At 43.3% G+C, this 12,896-nt stretch overlaps 1 protein-coding gene across 1 annotated transcript in view; it reads left to right on the forward strand.

Annotated features, from left to right (window-relative positions):
- Positions 1 to 12,896, forward strand: part of LOC122743030 (carboxyl-terminal PDZ ligand of neuronal nitric oxide synthase protein-like) — a 43,717-nt gene extending 30,821 nt beyond the window's left edge. The window contains exon 12 of the mRNA XM_043987693.1: positions 12,783 to 12,896. Coding sequence (XP_043843628.1) covers positions 12,783 to 12,815 — 33 coding nt within the window. The 3' untranslated portion in view covers positions 12,816 to 12,896. The remainder of the gene's footprint in view (positions 1 to 12,782) is intronic.

Genomic DNA, 12,896 nt, shown 5'->3' on the forward strand with positions numbered 1-12,896 from the left:
GAAGGAAATTTTGAGAATAAAGGCAAATTGATGATTCCATAGTGGTTCTAAGGGGCCCCATAGAAAGGGATGGGAAAGTAATTAACAAAGCAAGAAGGCTACATCCATACTTATTACCTACTTATGTAGGAATAGACAAGATGATAGAGGGAGGGCAAAGGTGTGTTAATGATTCTTTATGGAAATTCAGAGAACTTTTGACTTCTTAATTCCTTTGCCTATTACACAGGTGAGGGGTTGATGGGAGAAACTACATAATGGACCTGGAATTAGAAGATGTGTTTTTGAATTTAAGGTTCCAGGGCTGGCTCTGTCACTTCTGGCCCTGTTACTCTAGACAAGTCATTTAACCCTTCCCAGCCCTACATTGATATAACTAGTAATCACCCATATTTGTATGTTATGCTATAGTGGAAAAAGCATAAGGCTTGGAGTTAGAAGATAGTGGTTCAAATTCTGGCAGTCACTACTTGTGTGACCCTGGAAATGGCTGAGCCTTAGTAAACTGGGGGCAGTAATCCGGTTCTTGAGGGTAAGAACTCTTGTTTTTTCTTTGTATCTCCAGCACAGGGCCTGGTAATTAGTAAGCACTTAATAAATGCTCATGGAGTTATTGAAAGTGTTTTAACCCATAATACAGGAGAGCAGGAGTTCTTAATCAGGGATCTATGAATTTAAAAAAATTCTTTTGATAACTGTATTTGAGCATAAGTGACTTCCTTAGTAATCCTATGTATTTTATTTTATTCATCTAAAAACCTTATTCTGAGAAGGGATCCATGGGTTTCACCAGACTGCCAATGGTGTCCAAGATGCAAAAAATATGAAGAACCCCTGCCACTGAAGGAATGAATTATCTGATGGTACTTTCTTCTCACAAAATGCTTTCATACACAGTATATCATCCGTCCCCATAATGGTCTAAGTAGGCTGGGAAGGACAGGAGAGAAACAGGACAGGGATTGTTATACTCATCTTATGAATATAGAAATGAGGCCAGAAAAGGGAAGTACCTTGCTCAATGTCACACAACAAATCAATGACAGAACTACAACCCAGGTCTTCTGACTTTCACTTCAGCATATGGTGCTGTATGATTCAGAAGTTGAGGTGAAAGGGGGTGTGTGAACCAGAATCAACAAGGGCTAGTGAGTTGTATGTGCGGGCTGGTTGGCCAAAACAAGCCAGCAAGCCCAAATGACCTGGTCTCATACTACCACCTTGTGGCCATCTGAGAGATTGCCATAATAATTAGGCTCATGTTTCCCAAACCAGAGGTAGTAGAGGGTGGAACCCAGAATGGAAAACGGGATTCTGTTTTTACCATTGCCTCTGACTAATCCCTGTCCTCCATCCAAGCATCCTTGACTTTCCAGAAGGCCAAAATATGGGAAGAACCATTGCATGGGAGTGGGAAAGGGATGAAGGGAGAAGAGACTATAGCTTTTTTTTTTTTTTTTTGTGAGGCAAGGATTAAGTGACTTGCCCAGGGTCACACAGCTAGTGAGTGTTAGGTGTCTGAAGCCAGATTTGAACTCAGGTCCTCCTGACTCCAACGCCGGTGCTCTATCCACTGTACCACCTAGCTGCCCCGAGACTATAGCTTTTTGAAGTCCTTGGTGCTGAAGAAAGATCACTGAATTTGGAGTCAAGAAATGTGGGTTCAAATCCCATTTCTGCTACTCACTGTGTGATCTTGAGCATAGTACCTAAACTCTCGACCTCAATTTCTTCATCTGTAAAATGAGGGTTTGTATTGGATGTTTTCTAAGGTCCCTTCTAGCTCTCAATCCAATGATTCTACGAATTATGACTGTATTCCTTAGTATCCTTAGAAACCATGGCCAAGTCTCTTCTCTCTAGGTCTTAGTTGCTTCATCTGTAAAATAGGATAGTGATATTCACTCTTCCTACCAGGGCTGTTTGAAAGGATGATGTGAGATAATTAAAGTAATGTACTTTTAAAAACAATGACATGCTAGAGATATGCCAGCTGTTACATAACCCCTCCCCCCATAGGGTCATAAATTTAGACTTGAAAGCTAGAAGGGGCCTTAAAATTCATTAAGTCTAATGCCCTCATTTTGCAAATGGAAAAACTGAGATCCAAAGACAGGAAGTATCTTGCCCAAGGTTATATAGTAAATGGAAGAATTGAGATTCAAACCTTGGTCTTTGACTCTGAATCCAATGTGTCCTCTATTGTACCAAGCTGAATCCTCAATTCAATTCACTATCAGTTGGTGCCAAAGAGTTGATACCAACCTCTCCCCTATCTTGGGTTTTACATCTTTATTATTTCATTTCATTCAACAAACATTTATTAAGCAACTACAGCATATAGAGAGCTAAGGAGCATATAAAGTTTAGATAAAATATAGTAATGGTAATAGCCATTTATTAAGTACCTGCTCTATACAAGGCATTACTAAGCCCTAGAGATAACAAAGACAAAAATTAAACTGTCCCTGTCCTCAAGAGGCTTGCATTCTACTGATTAAAATGATACATAAAAACAGATAAGTCAGAGAAGAGAAAGCACTATAATTAGAGAGAACTAGAATTTCTGAAAGGAGGTGGCACCTAAGGTGATCCTAGCAGGAAACCAAGGATTCTATGAGGCAGGGTTCTGGAGGGAGGGCATTCTAGGCTAGAATAGCCAACACTAAGGCCCAGAGATTGGAATGATGAGTTCGGGAAACAGAAAGTAAAGGCCAGTTGAGATGGAACACTGAGTGCATAAAAAGGGAGGGATGTGAAATGTGTCTACAAGATGGGCTGGAGCCAGGACACAGAAAGCTTGAAGTTGGAAGCTAAGAAGTTTGCATTTTATCCTCTAGACAATGGAGAGCTATTGAAAGGTTTTCAGTAGGGGAATAACATGGACAGGCTTGTGCTTTAGGAAGATGATTTTGGTACCTCCTGAAGAAGAGGAACTGCAGAGAGAGGAGAGACTGTAGAAGCAGGAAAGCCAGTTATGCTAGTGTTAATAGTTGAGGCAAGCAAGAGGAATGAGGGATTGAATTAGAGTGGTGGCAGTTGTGGAGATAGAGGGAAGAGGATCGAGAATGAGAGTGTCAGAGAAGTAGAAGAGAGAGTCTGGTCTGGAGTGGGGATGAGTGAAGGGCAAAACATCTTTTTCCATAAGGGTGAGATGAGGTAAGGGTTATTATCCTCTCTTTGGACCTGAAGCTCCAAGAATTTAAATGACTTCCCAGCAGTCTAATGGCTAGAGAACCTCAGAGCTCCACGGCCAATCTGGGTGCTGGACAACTCTCCCATGCTGCACCAGTCTGAGTGGATGGGATTCTTGTTTGTCCTTTCTCAAACAGGACCGTGACATCAGGAGGTGATGTCATGACTTGCAGTCAGATTTAAGTGAGGGGGCGCTGTGCAAAGTCACCAGCCTCACTAGCTCCTCCAGAGCCATCTGGATCCAGTGGCAAGACATACACCAGGATGAATAGAGATGGCCTTGGATTGAGGTTAAGTAACTTGCCCAGAGTCACACAGCTAATAAGTGTCAAGTGTCTAAGGTCACCTTTGAACTCAGGTCCTCCCCACTTCAGGGCCAGTGCTCTATCTACTGCACCACCTGGCTACCCAAGGAGATGGGACAAGAGTGGGAAGGAGGAGATGGTGAGCACCGAGCCCTTACAGGTCAAGCAGGGCTAGAATTGTGGAATGGAAAGACTCAAGCAAGGGATTTGTGCTAGAGTGAAGAAGCATGGTCTCCACTCACCAAATAATCCTTACTTCATTTTAGCTAAAAGAGCTACAAATGGGAATTTAAGGCTGCTGTTTGCTGACCATTGCACCAGGTGATCTCTGATGGCCTGCCCAGCTCTAATAACTTCTGCCTTGTAAGCCTCAGCTCGCTTATGATAGCCTCTTAGAAACCTTTCCTCATGCCTCCAGTGACTTAGAACTGTAGAATCCTGACAGGCCAGAGCTGGAACTAACCTGAGAAAAGAGAAGGTCAGAACTGGTAAGGAGTCTTTGGAAACTAGTCCAAGCCCCTTGTTTTATAGACATTGAAGCCCAAGGAGGTTTAAGTGACAGAATTCTTCAAGGTCATGTGTCTAATGAGTGTTGGAGGTGATATTTGAATCCAGGGCCTTGGATTCCAAAAGTTTACATCCTTTCCATTGGGCTACTGCTCAGAGGCTTGCCCGATATCACACAGGTAGTAATTAGCAGAGCTGCAATTAGGACCCAGGTATAATTCGAAATCTAGTATTCTTCGCAGTATACCACATTACTTCATATAACAAATGGGTTGTGTGATGTTGGACAAGTCATTTCCTTTCTCTTAGGGTTACTTTCCTCTTATGGTAAAGAGGTATTAAACTAGAAAAGCTCTAAGGGTCCTCTTCCAATACTGTTTGCCCAATCTATCTCCATTGACACGGAGGAAGTAACTCTCCACAAGGGGCTGAGGAGAGGAGGAGCCAAACTCAGAGCCCTTGAGGGGAAGTCCTAAGCAGGACCCCAGTGTGTGGCAGGGAGATGAGGAGAGGGTCTTCAAGGAATCCAAAAAGTTTAGGCTCTGGAAGGAAATTGTCTGCAACACTAAGAATGAACACCAGGGGGCACTGCTATCCAATGCACTGCTATTTCTAAAACAGAAGCTTAGACTCTGGGTTTGTGATGGAGATTACTGCTCTCCTTTCTTTTAGGAATGAGGGAGCAAAGAAGCTGATTCCCTTCTTGACAGTTTCTGCCACATCTTGTCTGAACCAGAAACTCCCCAGCCCAGGACGATTTCCCCAGACCCATTCAATCTTTCCTATCCTACATTCCCTCCTCTAGCACAGTCTCATGGAATTGCAGAATATTAGGGTTGGAAAGTACATTAGAATATAGAATAGACACTATTTTGGGGGGGGGAACTGTTCAGATCAACTCATCTACTGTCCTTCAGTTTTACAGATTGGGAAACAGGCTCAGAAAGGGGAAGTTACCTACTCAAAGTCACCCAAGGCATTAGTGGAAGAACTGGGAGAAGAATTCAGGTTTCCTGATTCAACTGAAAGGTTTTACATATTACAGAGGAAAGCCCAAGAAATAGGAGAAAGGATAGGGGAATAACCCCCTCCACCCCCACTACCACTAAGGGGTTTTCCTTAGCCCAGCCTCCTTGTCCTTTAATCTGGCCCAAAAGTAAGGCCAGAAAGGCCAAAAGGTGTGAACATGCAGAATTATATAATTTTTTACAACTAGAAGGGACCATGTATATATGTTTATGCATATGTGTATAAGAGTATATGTAACAATGTAAAATTTTCAAGAGCAGGGACTTTTTATTTTTTATCCCTAGCACCTACAAAAATGCCTTGCAAATAGTAGGTACTTAATAAATGCTTGTTAACTGAATTGTGTGGGGAGTGGATGCAAATGTATATAAATGTGAAGAAAGGAAATGTGGGGGTGTGTGTGAATGCCTGCTTCAGTGTATCATTGGGTGTCTGTGCCTATGCATATAAGGGTAAATGTGTAAGAGTGTGTGTGTGTGTGTTAAGTATGTATATGTGTGGGGCAGCTAGGTGGCGCAATGGATAAAGCACTGGCCCTGGATTCAGAAGGACCTGAGTTCAAATCCAGCCTCAGACACTTGACACTTACTAGCTGTGTGACCCTGGGCAAGTCACTTAACCCTCATTGTCCTACCAAAAAAAAAAGTTCCCCCCAAAAAGTATATGTATGTGTGTGTATATATATGTATATGTATGTATATATGTCATCATAAGAAGGACCCATATAGTATGCATCTGTATGTGTATAGGGGTAGTGTCTTTTTATATGCTTCTTATGTTTAAGTATATTTAAGAGTCTATGTATATATGGTTGTATTTGTCTCCATGTGAGTGGATTCTCTAAGTCTCCACTCAAAGGTATCTCCTTCCCAGGTAGGCCTCAGCTTTCCCTCCCTTCCTCCAAGACCCCATTCTCTCTCTCCTTGTTTCCCCCTCCCAAGGCCTTTTACTCAAGTCATTTCCCCTCAAAATTTAATGATTTCCCCACTCTTCAGAACAACTCCTTTCTCTCACCCTACAACATCAACACAACCACTTATTCTGACCCACAAAAGAAGCCTTTCACTCCTACCACACAAGGAAGGGGTTCCTCTGGGTGAAGATAAGCAAGAAAGAGACTGAGAAAGAGTGCAGTAGAATGAGCATAGGTCTAGAACTCGGGATTAGGGGTCAGGGTCCAACTCTGCCATTCATTTTCACCTTCTCTAACCTTCAGTTCCTTTATCTGTGAAGTAGGAATAGCCATTGTTGCCCAGCTTACTTTTTGTTATGAAAGTCAAACCATAACAGGTATGGAAAGGTTTTTGCAACTATAAAGAGGCCAACTATAAATATCAAGTATTATGAGCCCATTATTCACCATTGCCTATGGAATAAAGTCTATGGTGGAGTGGAGAAGAGCCAAGAGACCCTACATTTAAGCCCTGGCCCCATCACTATCTGGTCCAGTCCATTTGCCATCCATCATCACAGTGGTTTTCCTAAAGCTTGGGTCTATGTCATTCTCCTACTCAATAAACTCCAGTGTCTCTAGTCTCAAAGACCTAATATAAAGTCACCTATTTGGAATTTAAAGCTCTTCACAACCTGACCACTTCCTCCCTCTCCATTCTTCTTATACTTGCCACCCTTCCATGCACTCTACATGCTGTTCCTCACACTTGATGCACCATTTCCCACCTTGATGCCTTTGCATTGGCTGTCCTGGTGCCTAGTATGCTGTCCCTCTTCACCTCTAGGGAATCCCTGGTTTCTTTCAAGACTTCTCTCAGGTGCAACTTTTTTCAGATTTTTTCCTGGTGCCTGCAGCTGCTGGTGCCTTCCTTTCTAAGGTTACTTTGTACATGTCTTGTATATCCCTATGTATGTACAGATTGTCTATGCCAGAGGTGTCAAACGTGTGGTCCACAGGCCACATGTGGCCCACAACAGTCCCAAGTGCCATAGAACCAAACCATAATGTAATTGGGAAATATTTAACAAATTAAATAAAAATACAATAAAACATAGATAATGTTCACATGTGGCTTTCTAATATGCAGCCCACTGGGATCTTTAGGTAGTTTAGTGGCCCCCATTTCTAGCTGAGTTTGACATCACTGTTCTATGCCATTAGAATATAAACTCTAGGGGGCAGCTAGGTGGCGCAGTGGATAGAGCACTGGCCCTGGATTCAGGAGGACCTGAGTTCAAATCCAGCCTTAGACACTTGACACTAGCTGTGTGACCCTGGGCAAGTCACTTAACCCCAATTGCCTCACCAAAAAAAAAAAGAATATAAACTCTAGGCCAAAACCAGTTTCACTTAAGTCTTTATATTCCCAGGGCTTAACACAGTGCCTAGAGCAGAGTAGAGCTTAATAAACAAATACTAGTTTGATTGATCAAGGTGAGTCACTTTCCCTCCCTGGGGCTCAGTTTGCTCTTGTATAAACTGGGGAGGTGGGGGTGGGGGTGAGGTGGAGAAGGGGGTTTAGGCTGGATAATCCTTCTTTTGCTCCTCAATGAACATTCTATTTTCTAAAGTCCTTTTCTGCTCTAACATCCTATGAAGGTCCCACATTCTGTATTCTAAGACCCTTCCTAGCTCTAACATCCCACGCTCGAAGGTCCCTTTGTTGAATTAAATTCAAACACATGATATTCAAAGGTCCCTCCATTGAATTGAATTGGAACATTTTATGTTCTAAGGGCCCTTCTAGCTCTAAGCCTCTATCTAGGATGCTAAGTCCAAACTCATCCTGGTATCCCAGACCCTCCACCATCTGGTGCCAAACTACCCTCGAAGCTAAGAGGAAAAGCTGGCCCTCACAATCCTGGCTCCCATTGCCCCTCACCCACAGGGCCTGGGCCCTGGTGCCAATGTTGAATCAGGGGCCTGGAGAAGCCTGGCAGTGGGGGGGCTGGGGAGGGAGAAGCAGTTAGCATTTTTACATGTTTGTCATGCTGACTGTTCAGGAGAGGGGGAAAAAAAACAACTTTTCTTTTCTTCCCCTTGGATGTCTGGTAATCAGGCTGGACGCAGGTGGTAAAGATCTCTATCCGTCAAACAATGCAGTGCAGTTTGTAACCTGTGACTAAATTTGGTGTTCGTTTTAATTTAGAGTCTGCGTTGGGCTTGCCTGTTCATCTCTATGCAAAGGAGATGAAATGAATATGCAACTTTGGGCCTGTAATTGTACCGCTTCAATGCAGCACTATAATTTTCCAAACAGGATCTTGCAATCAGGCCTCTATTCATTAGTGTATAAACAATTTTGTTTCTCGGCTCTTCAACTTGCCAATCATTTTCCCGAGAGGGAACATCTTTGACCAAAAAAAAAAAAAATCCACCACAAAGTTTCTTTTGTGCGGGCGGTGGTGGAAAGTTGGTGGGGGAACTTATGCGGACTTTGGGCCCTAGTGGGTGGTTTGGGATCCCAAAGCCCCAGGGGTCTTTGGGCCCTTCATCACAGGGGCCAGGGCTCATTGTATTTTCCTTGCCCCCAGCTGATTTGGGCCTACCACAGGCTGGGTTTCCCTGGAGGGAAGATTATGGAGCCCTCTTCATTAGAGAGTTTTGGGGGGATGGGGTTAAACCCCTGGACTCCCCTAGGGGAAAGAGGTGGGATCATACCAGAAGGACCTTAGCCAGTCACTAAGGGAAGGAAAATCACTTCCCAAGATGGGTGGTTAGAATCATGCATGGGGAGATTAGGTTATTCATTCAGTGGGAAGGACTTTGTCATATACAAAGCTAAAGGGGGAATCTTCTTTTATTGTAAGTTTTGGGGTCACTACATCCAACACCAAGGACTCAACCTATCACCCCAACCCGCTATGGCATAGACATATTCTCTGTGTTAAATCTTCTCAGTTACAAAGATGGGCATGTGTCTTGTGTCTGCCGGTGCAGATGTTCATGTATCTCTGTGCCTAAATGTATGTGAGTGACTATGCCGTGTGCAAGGAGAGACTAGCTAGGAGCCTAAAATAGCTCTCTCTCTGTGTGTGAGCGCACATGTGTGTGTCTGTACATTCATTTATTCAGAAAACATTTATTAAATGCCTATTGTGTCCTAGGTTTTATGCTCAGCATTAAAGAGGGAAGGAGACAAGGTGCAAAAATAAAGATTAAATCCCTATGACTATTTCTGTGTGCTTGCTGGTGTGCCTGAGTGTGTGACTCTGTGTGTGGATGTGAGTGTGTATTGTTGTCCATGCCTGAATCCATGTGTAAATATTCTCTGTGGGGAGATGCTTTGGTATCTGCATTCATTAGATTCAGAAGACATGCATTAATTAATTTTTTTTAATATTCAGGGCCCTATACTTTGCATTAAGTGTACTCAAATGAAAAATAACACAGCCTCTGCCCTCAAGGAACTTATTGTCTAGTCATAATAATAACTCCCATTTCTAAAACAAGTCATGGTTTACAAAGCAATTTCCTCACAACATTCCTGTGAGACATGAATGTTATCTTCATTTTACAGAAGAAACTGAGGTGCAGGGGGTAAATGACTTGCTCAGGGTCACATAGAATGAAAACATGCTGGCTTTGGAGTCAGAGGATGAGAGCATGACTGATGGCTTTTCCTCCTTCCTACTTGGGTGACCCTGGGCAAAATGACAGGATCTGAGAGTTGAGAGGGATTTCTTAGGCCTTGCAGCTCCACCCATACCTGAAGAAGGATTCCCTCGGAAACACTCACACAACAAATGGTCAACCAGCTTTTGCTTGAAGACCTCCAGGGAGCAGGACAGGCTGCTTCCTGAGGTAATCCATTCCACTTTGAGATAGTTCTAATGGTTAGCAGGTTCTTTCTGACATCAAGCCAAATTTGCCTGTTTGCAGCTGATACTGATTGTTCCTGGTCCTGTCCTTCAGGGTCAAGCAGAACAAAGCTAATCCCTCTGGCAAAGTAACAGGCCTTCTGACACTTGAAGGTGGTCATCATGTCCAGTTCCTCTCCCCCCACCCAAACATTTAAACATCCTTTCCTTAGACCCAGCCTGATGTGGCAAGATGGTCTTTCCCTGGCAATTCACTTAATTCAATTCCACCAGCAATTAATTAATTAATTGTTGTTTTTCAGCTGTGTCTGACTCTTTGTGACACCATTTGGAGTTTTTTTGGCAAAGATACCGGGGTGGTTTGGATTTCCTTCTCCAGCTAATTTTATAGATAAGGAATAAACAGGGTTAAGTGACTTGCCCAAGGTCATGAAACTAGTAAATGTCTGAGGCAAGATTTGAACTCAGGGAGAGGAGTTTTCCTGACTCCAGGCCCACCACCCTATTTACTGCACCACCTAACTGCCCACAATTTATTAATTGCCTTCTATATACTAGGCACTGCTACCAGGTGCTAGTGACAGACAAAACAAAAAATAGATCTTGCCCTCAAAGAGCTTATATGCTACTGACCCTCATTGTCCTCATTCATAGAATGATGGGATTAGTCACTAAAGTCCCTTCCATTTCCAAATCCTGTGATCCTATAATCCTAAAAGTTGGGAAGGTCGGTAAGGACCGTGGGGTGGGAGAGGGGCTGTGTTTCAGGCTTGTTTGGGGGGGCTTGAAGGAGAAGCGAGCCTAGTTAGGTCTTCTGACACCCTATCTTGTCCTACACAGAGAAATACAATCTGTGTTACCATCAAACCATATTATTTCTATTTTCATGGTCTCATCTCCCCCTTTCTTTGCTTATGGCACCACACATAGAGTATCTATAATGGATTCCTCTTGTATTACTTCCTGTCAAAATCCTTCCTTTCATTTAAGATCTAATTCAGGTACCACCTCCCCCACGAAGCTTTCCCTAGTTACCTACATTCACATCCAATGGAAGGGTTCTCTCTATACAAATTTAATCAGAACATTTTATCTACTTTTCTCCTACTCTCCCATTATATTTTTCCTCATATTATATTTATCTGGCACTTAACTATATATCCTCTGGTGGAGTATAAACTCACTGAAGGCAGGGACTGGATTATTTTGTATCTCTGTAAAGCATTTACACAGTGCCTTGTGCACAATACATAATAGATCCTTAATAAATGTTTGAGGGATTGTATTGATAGAAATATTATGATAAGAGTTAGACTATCAGTGCACAGGAGAAGGCCAAACAGCCGTGGAGAAAGGAAAAATCACTTATAGCTAGGGGCAAGCTGGGGATGAATGATCAGGGAAGACTTTGGGTAGGAGGAGTCATGTAATTGGGCTTTGAAGAAAGGGATGGATTGTCACCAGGCAGTGATGTCTGAAGAAACCATGCACTGGGGAGGTCACAAGGAAAGGGAAGGACACAGATGGAATGTTGGAAGGAACCTCAGAATCCATCTAGTCCAAACCCCTCTTCTTACCAATGAAGAAACTGAGAGCCAGATATCCAGATAGCTTGTTTAGATGGAAAATAAAGTGTGTGTGTGAGAGAGAAAGAGAATTAAGTTATAAAGATAGGTTGGATCCAGACTTAAAGAGCTTTGAATGCCAGGCTAAGGAGTTAGTATTTTATTTTCCAGTCCCCTAGTGCAACTAGGCTGTGCCATTAACTTTTTTTTTTTTTTTTTAGTGAGGCAATTGGGGTTAAGTGACTTGCCCAGGGTCACACAGCTAGTGTTAAGTGTCTGAGGCCAGATTTGAACTCAGGTACTCCTGACTCCAGGGCCAGTGCTCTATCCACTGCACCATCTAGCTGCCCCTTTTTGTTTGTTTGTTTTTTGTTTTTGTTTTTTTTGTATTTTTTTTAAAGTGAGGCAATTGGGGTTAAGTGACTTGCCCAGGGTCACACAGCTAGTAAGTGTTAAGTGTCTGAGGCCGGATTTGAACTCAAGTACTCCTGACTCCAGGGCCAATGTTTTATCCACTGCGCCACCTAGCTGCCCCTGTGCCATTAAATTTTTGCCTCAGTTTCCTCATCTGTAAAATGAGGAGGAAATGGCAAACCACTCCAGTGTCTCTGCCGAGAAAACCCCAAGTGGGGTCACAAAGAGTTGGAAACGACTGAAATGACTGAACAACACCAAAAAGTTGCTGAAAACTTCTGAGCAGCAGAGTGCTGCTATCAGATCCATGCATCTCAAAGCTGGCTTGGTGTGATACAACACAAATTCAACATCAGGAGCCCTGAGTTCGATTTCAGCTTTACTACTTATGTATATTGACCTCAAACACGTGACAGTTTCTCTCTTCCCTATTTTTCTCATCGATACAGTGAACAAATTGGACTAGACAATTTCTAAGATCTCTCTGAGCTTTAAGATTGTAAAATGACTCAGCCTTTTGAGATAGACTGGAAGGGGAGACACTGTGGGCAATGGCTAGCATGTATCTACACAGACGCTCTTGCAGGACTGGGGAAGGATGGAGAGTGCCTGTGGCTAGTGCTGCATATTTAGCACCTGCTGGTTCCTCCCCTTCATGTTTTCACAATCCAGGAGGCCATGGGAGGAAAAGAAAGGGCAACAAGGGCAGTACCAGGCAGCAGAGAGAGGAGTCTGACCTTCCACATAGACCCGGTCTTGTTCAGCACAAGGGAAAGTGACCACTAGGCAGGGTCCTCCTCCCACCCCCAGCTCTATTCAGCTATCCTGGGCCACAGGTCCTATTTCCCCTTGGATCCCACTGCCTCTCCCCAAAAATGGGGAACAATCTGTAAGGCCAGCTGACTCCAGGCTGGCATACTGACCTCTACTGTCCCTTCCTGTCCACTGCTTTCTTCCTAACCCCCCCATTGTTTTCTTTGTTTCTCTCCAGTTGGGCCAATCATCGAATGGGACAATAACATGAGCTGAACCTTCAAGTGAATGAAACTAATACGAAACATTAGAATGTAGAATGTTACAACATAGAACATAGCATGTTAGCCCT

This window comes from Dromiciops gliroides, chromosome 2, assembly GCF_019393635.1.
Source record: "Dromiciops gliroides isolate mDroGli1 chromosome 2, mDroGli1.pri, whole genome shotgun sequence".
In the NCBI taxonomy this organism is placed as follows: Eukaryota; Metazoa; Chordata; class Mammalia; order Microbiotheria; family Microbiotheriidae; genus Dromiciops; species Dromiciops gliroides.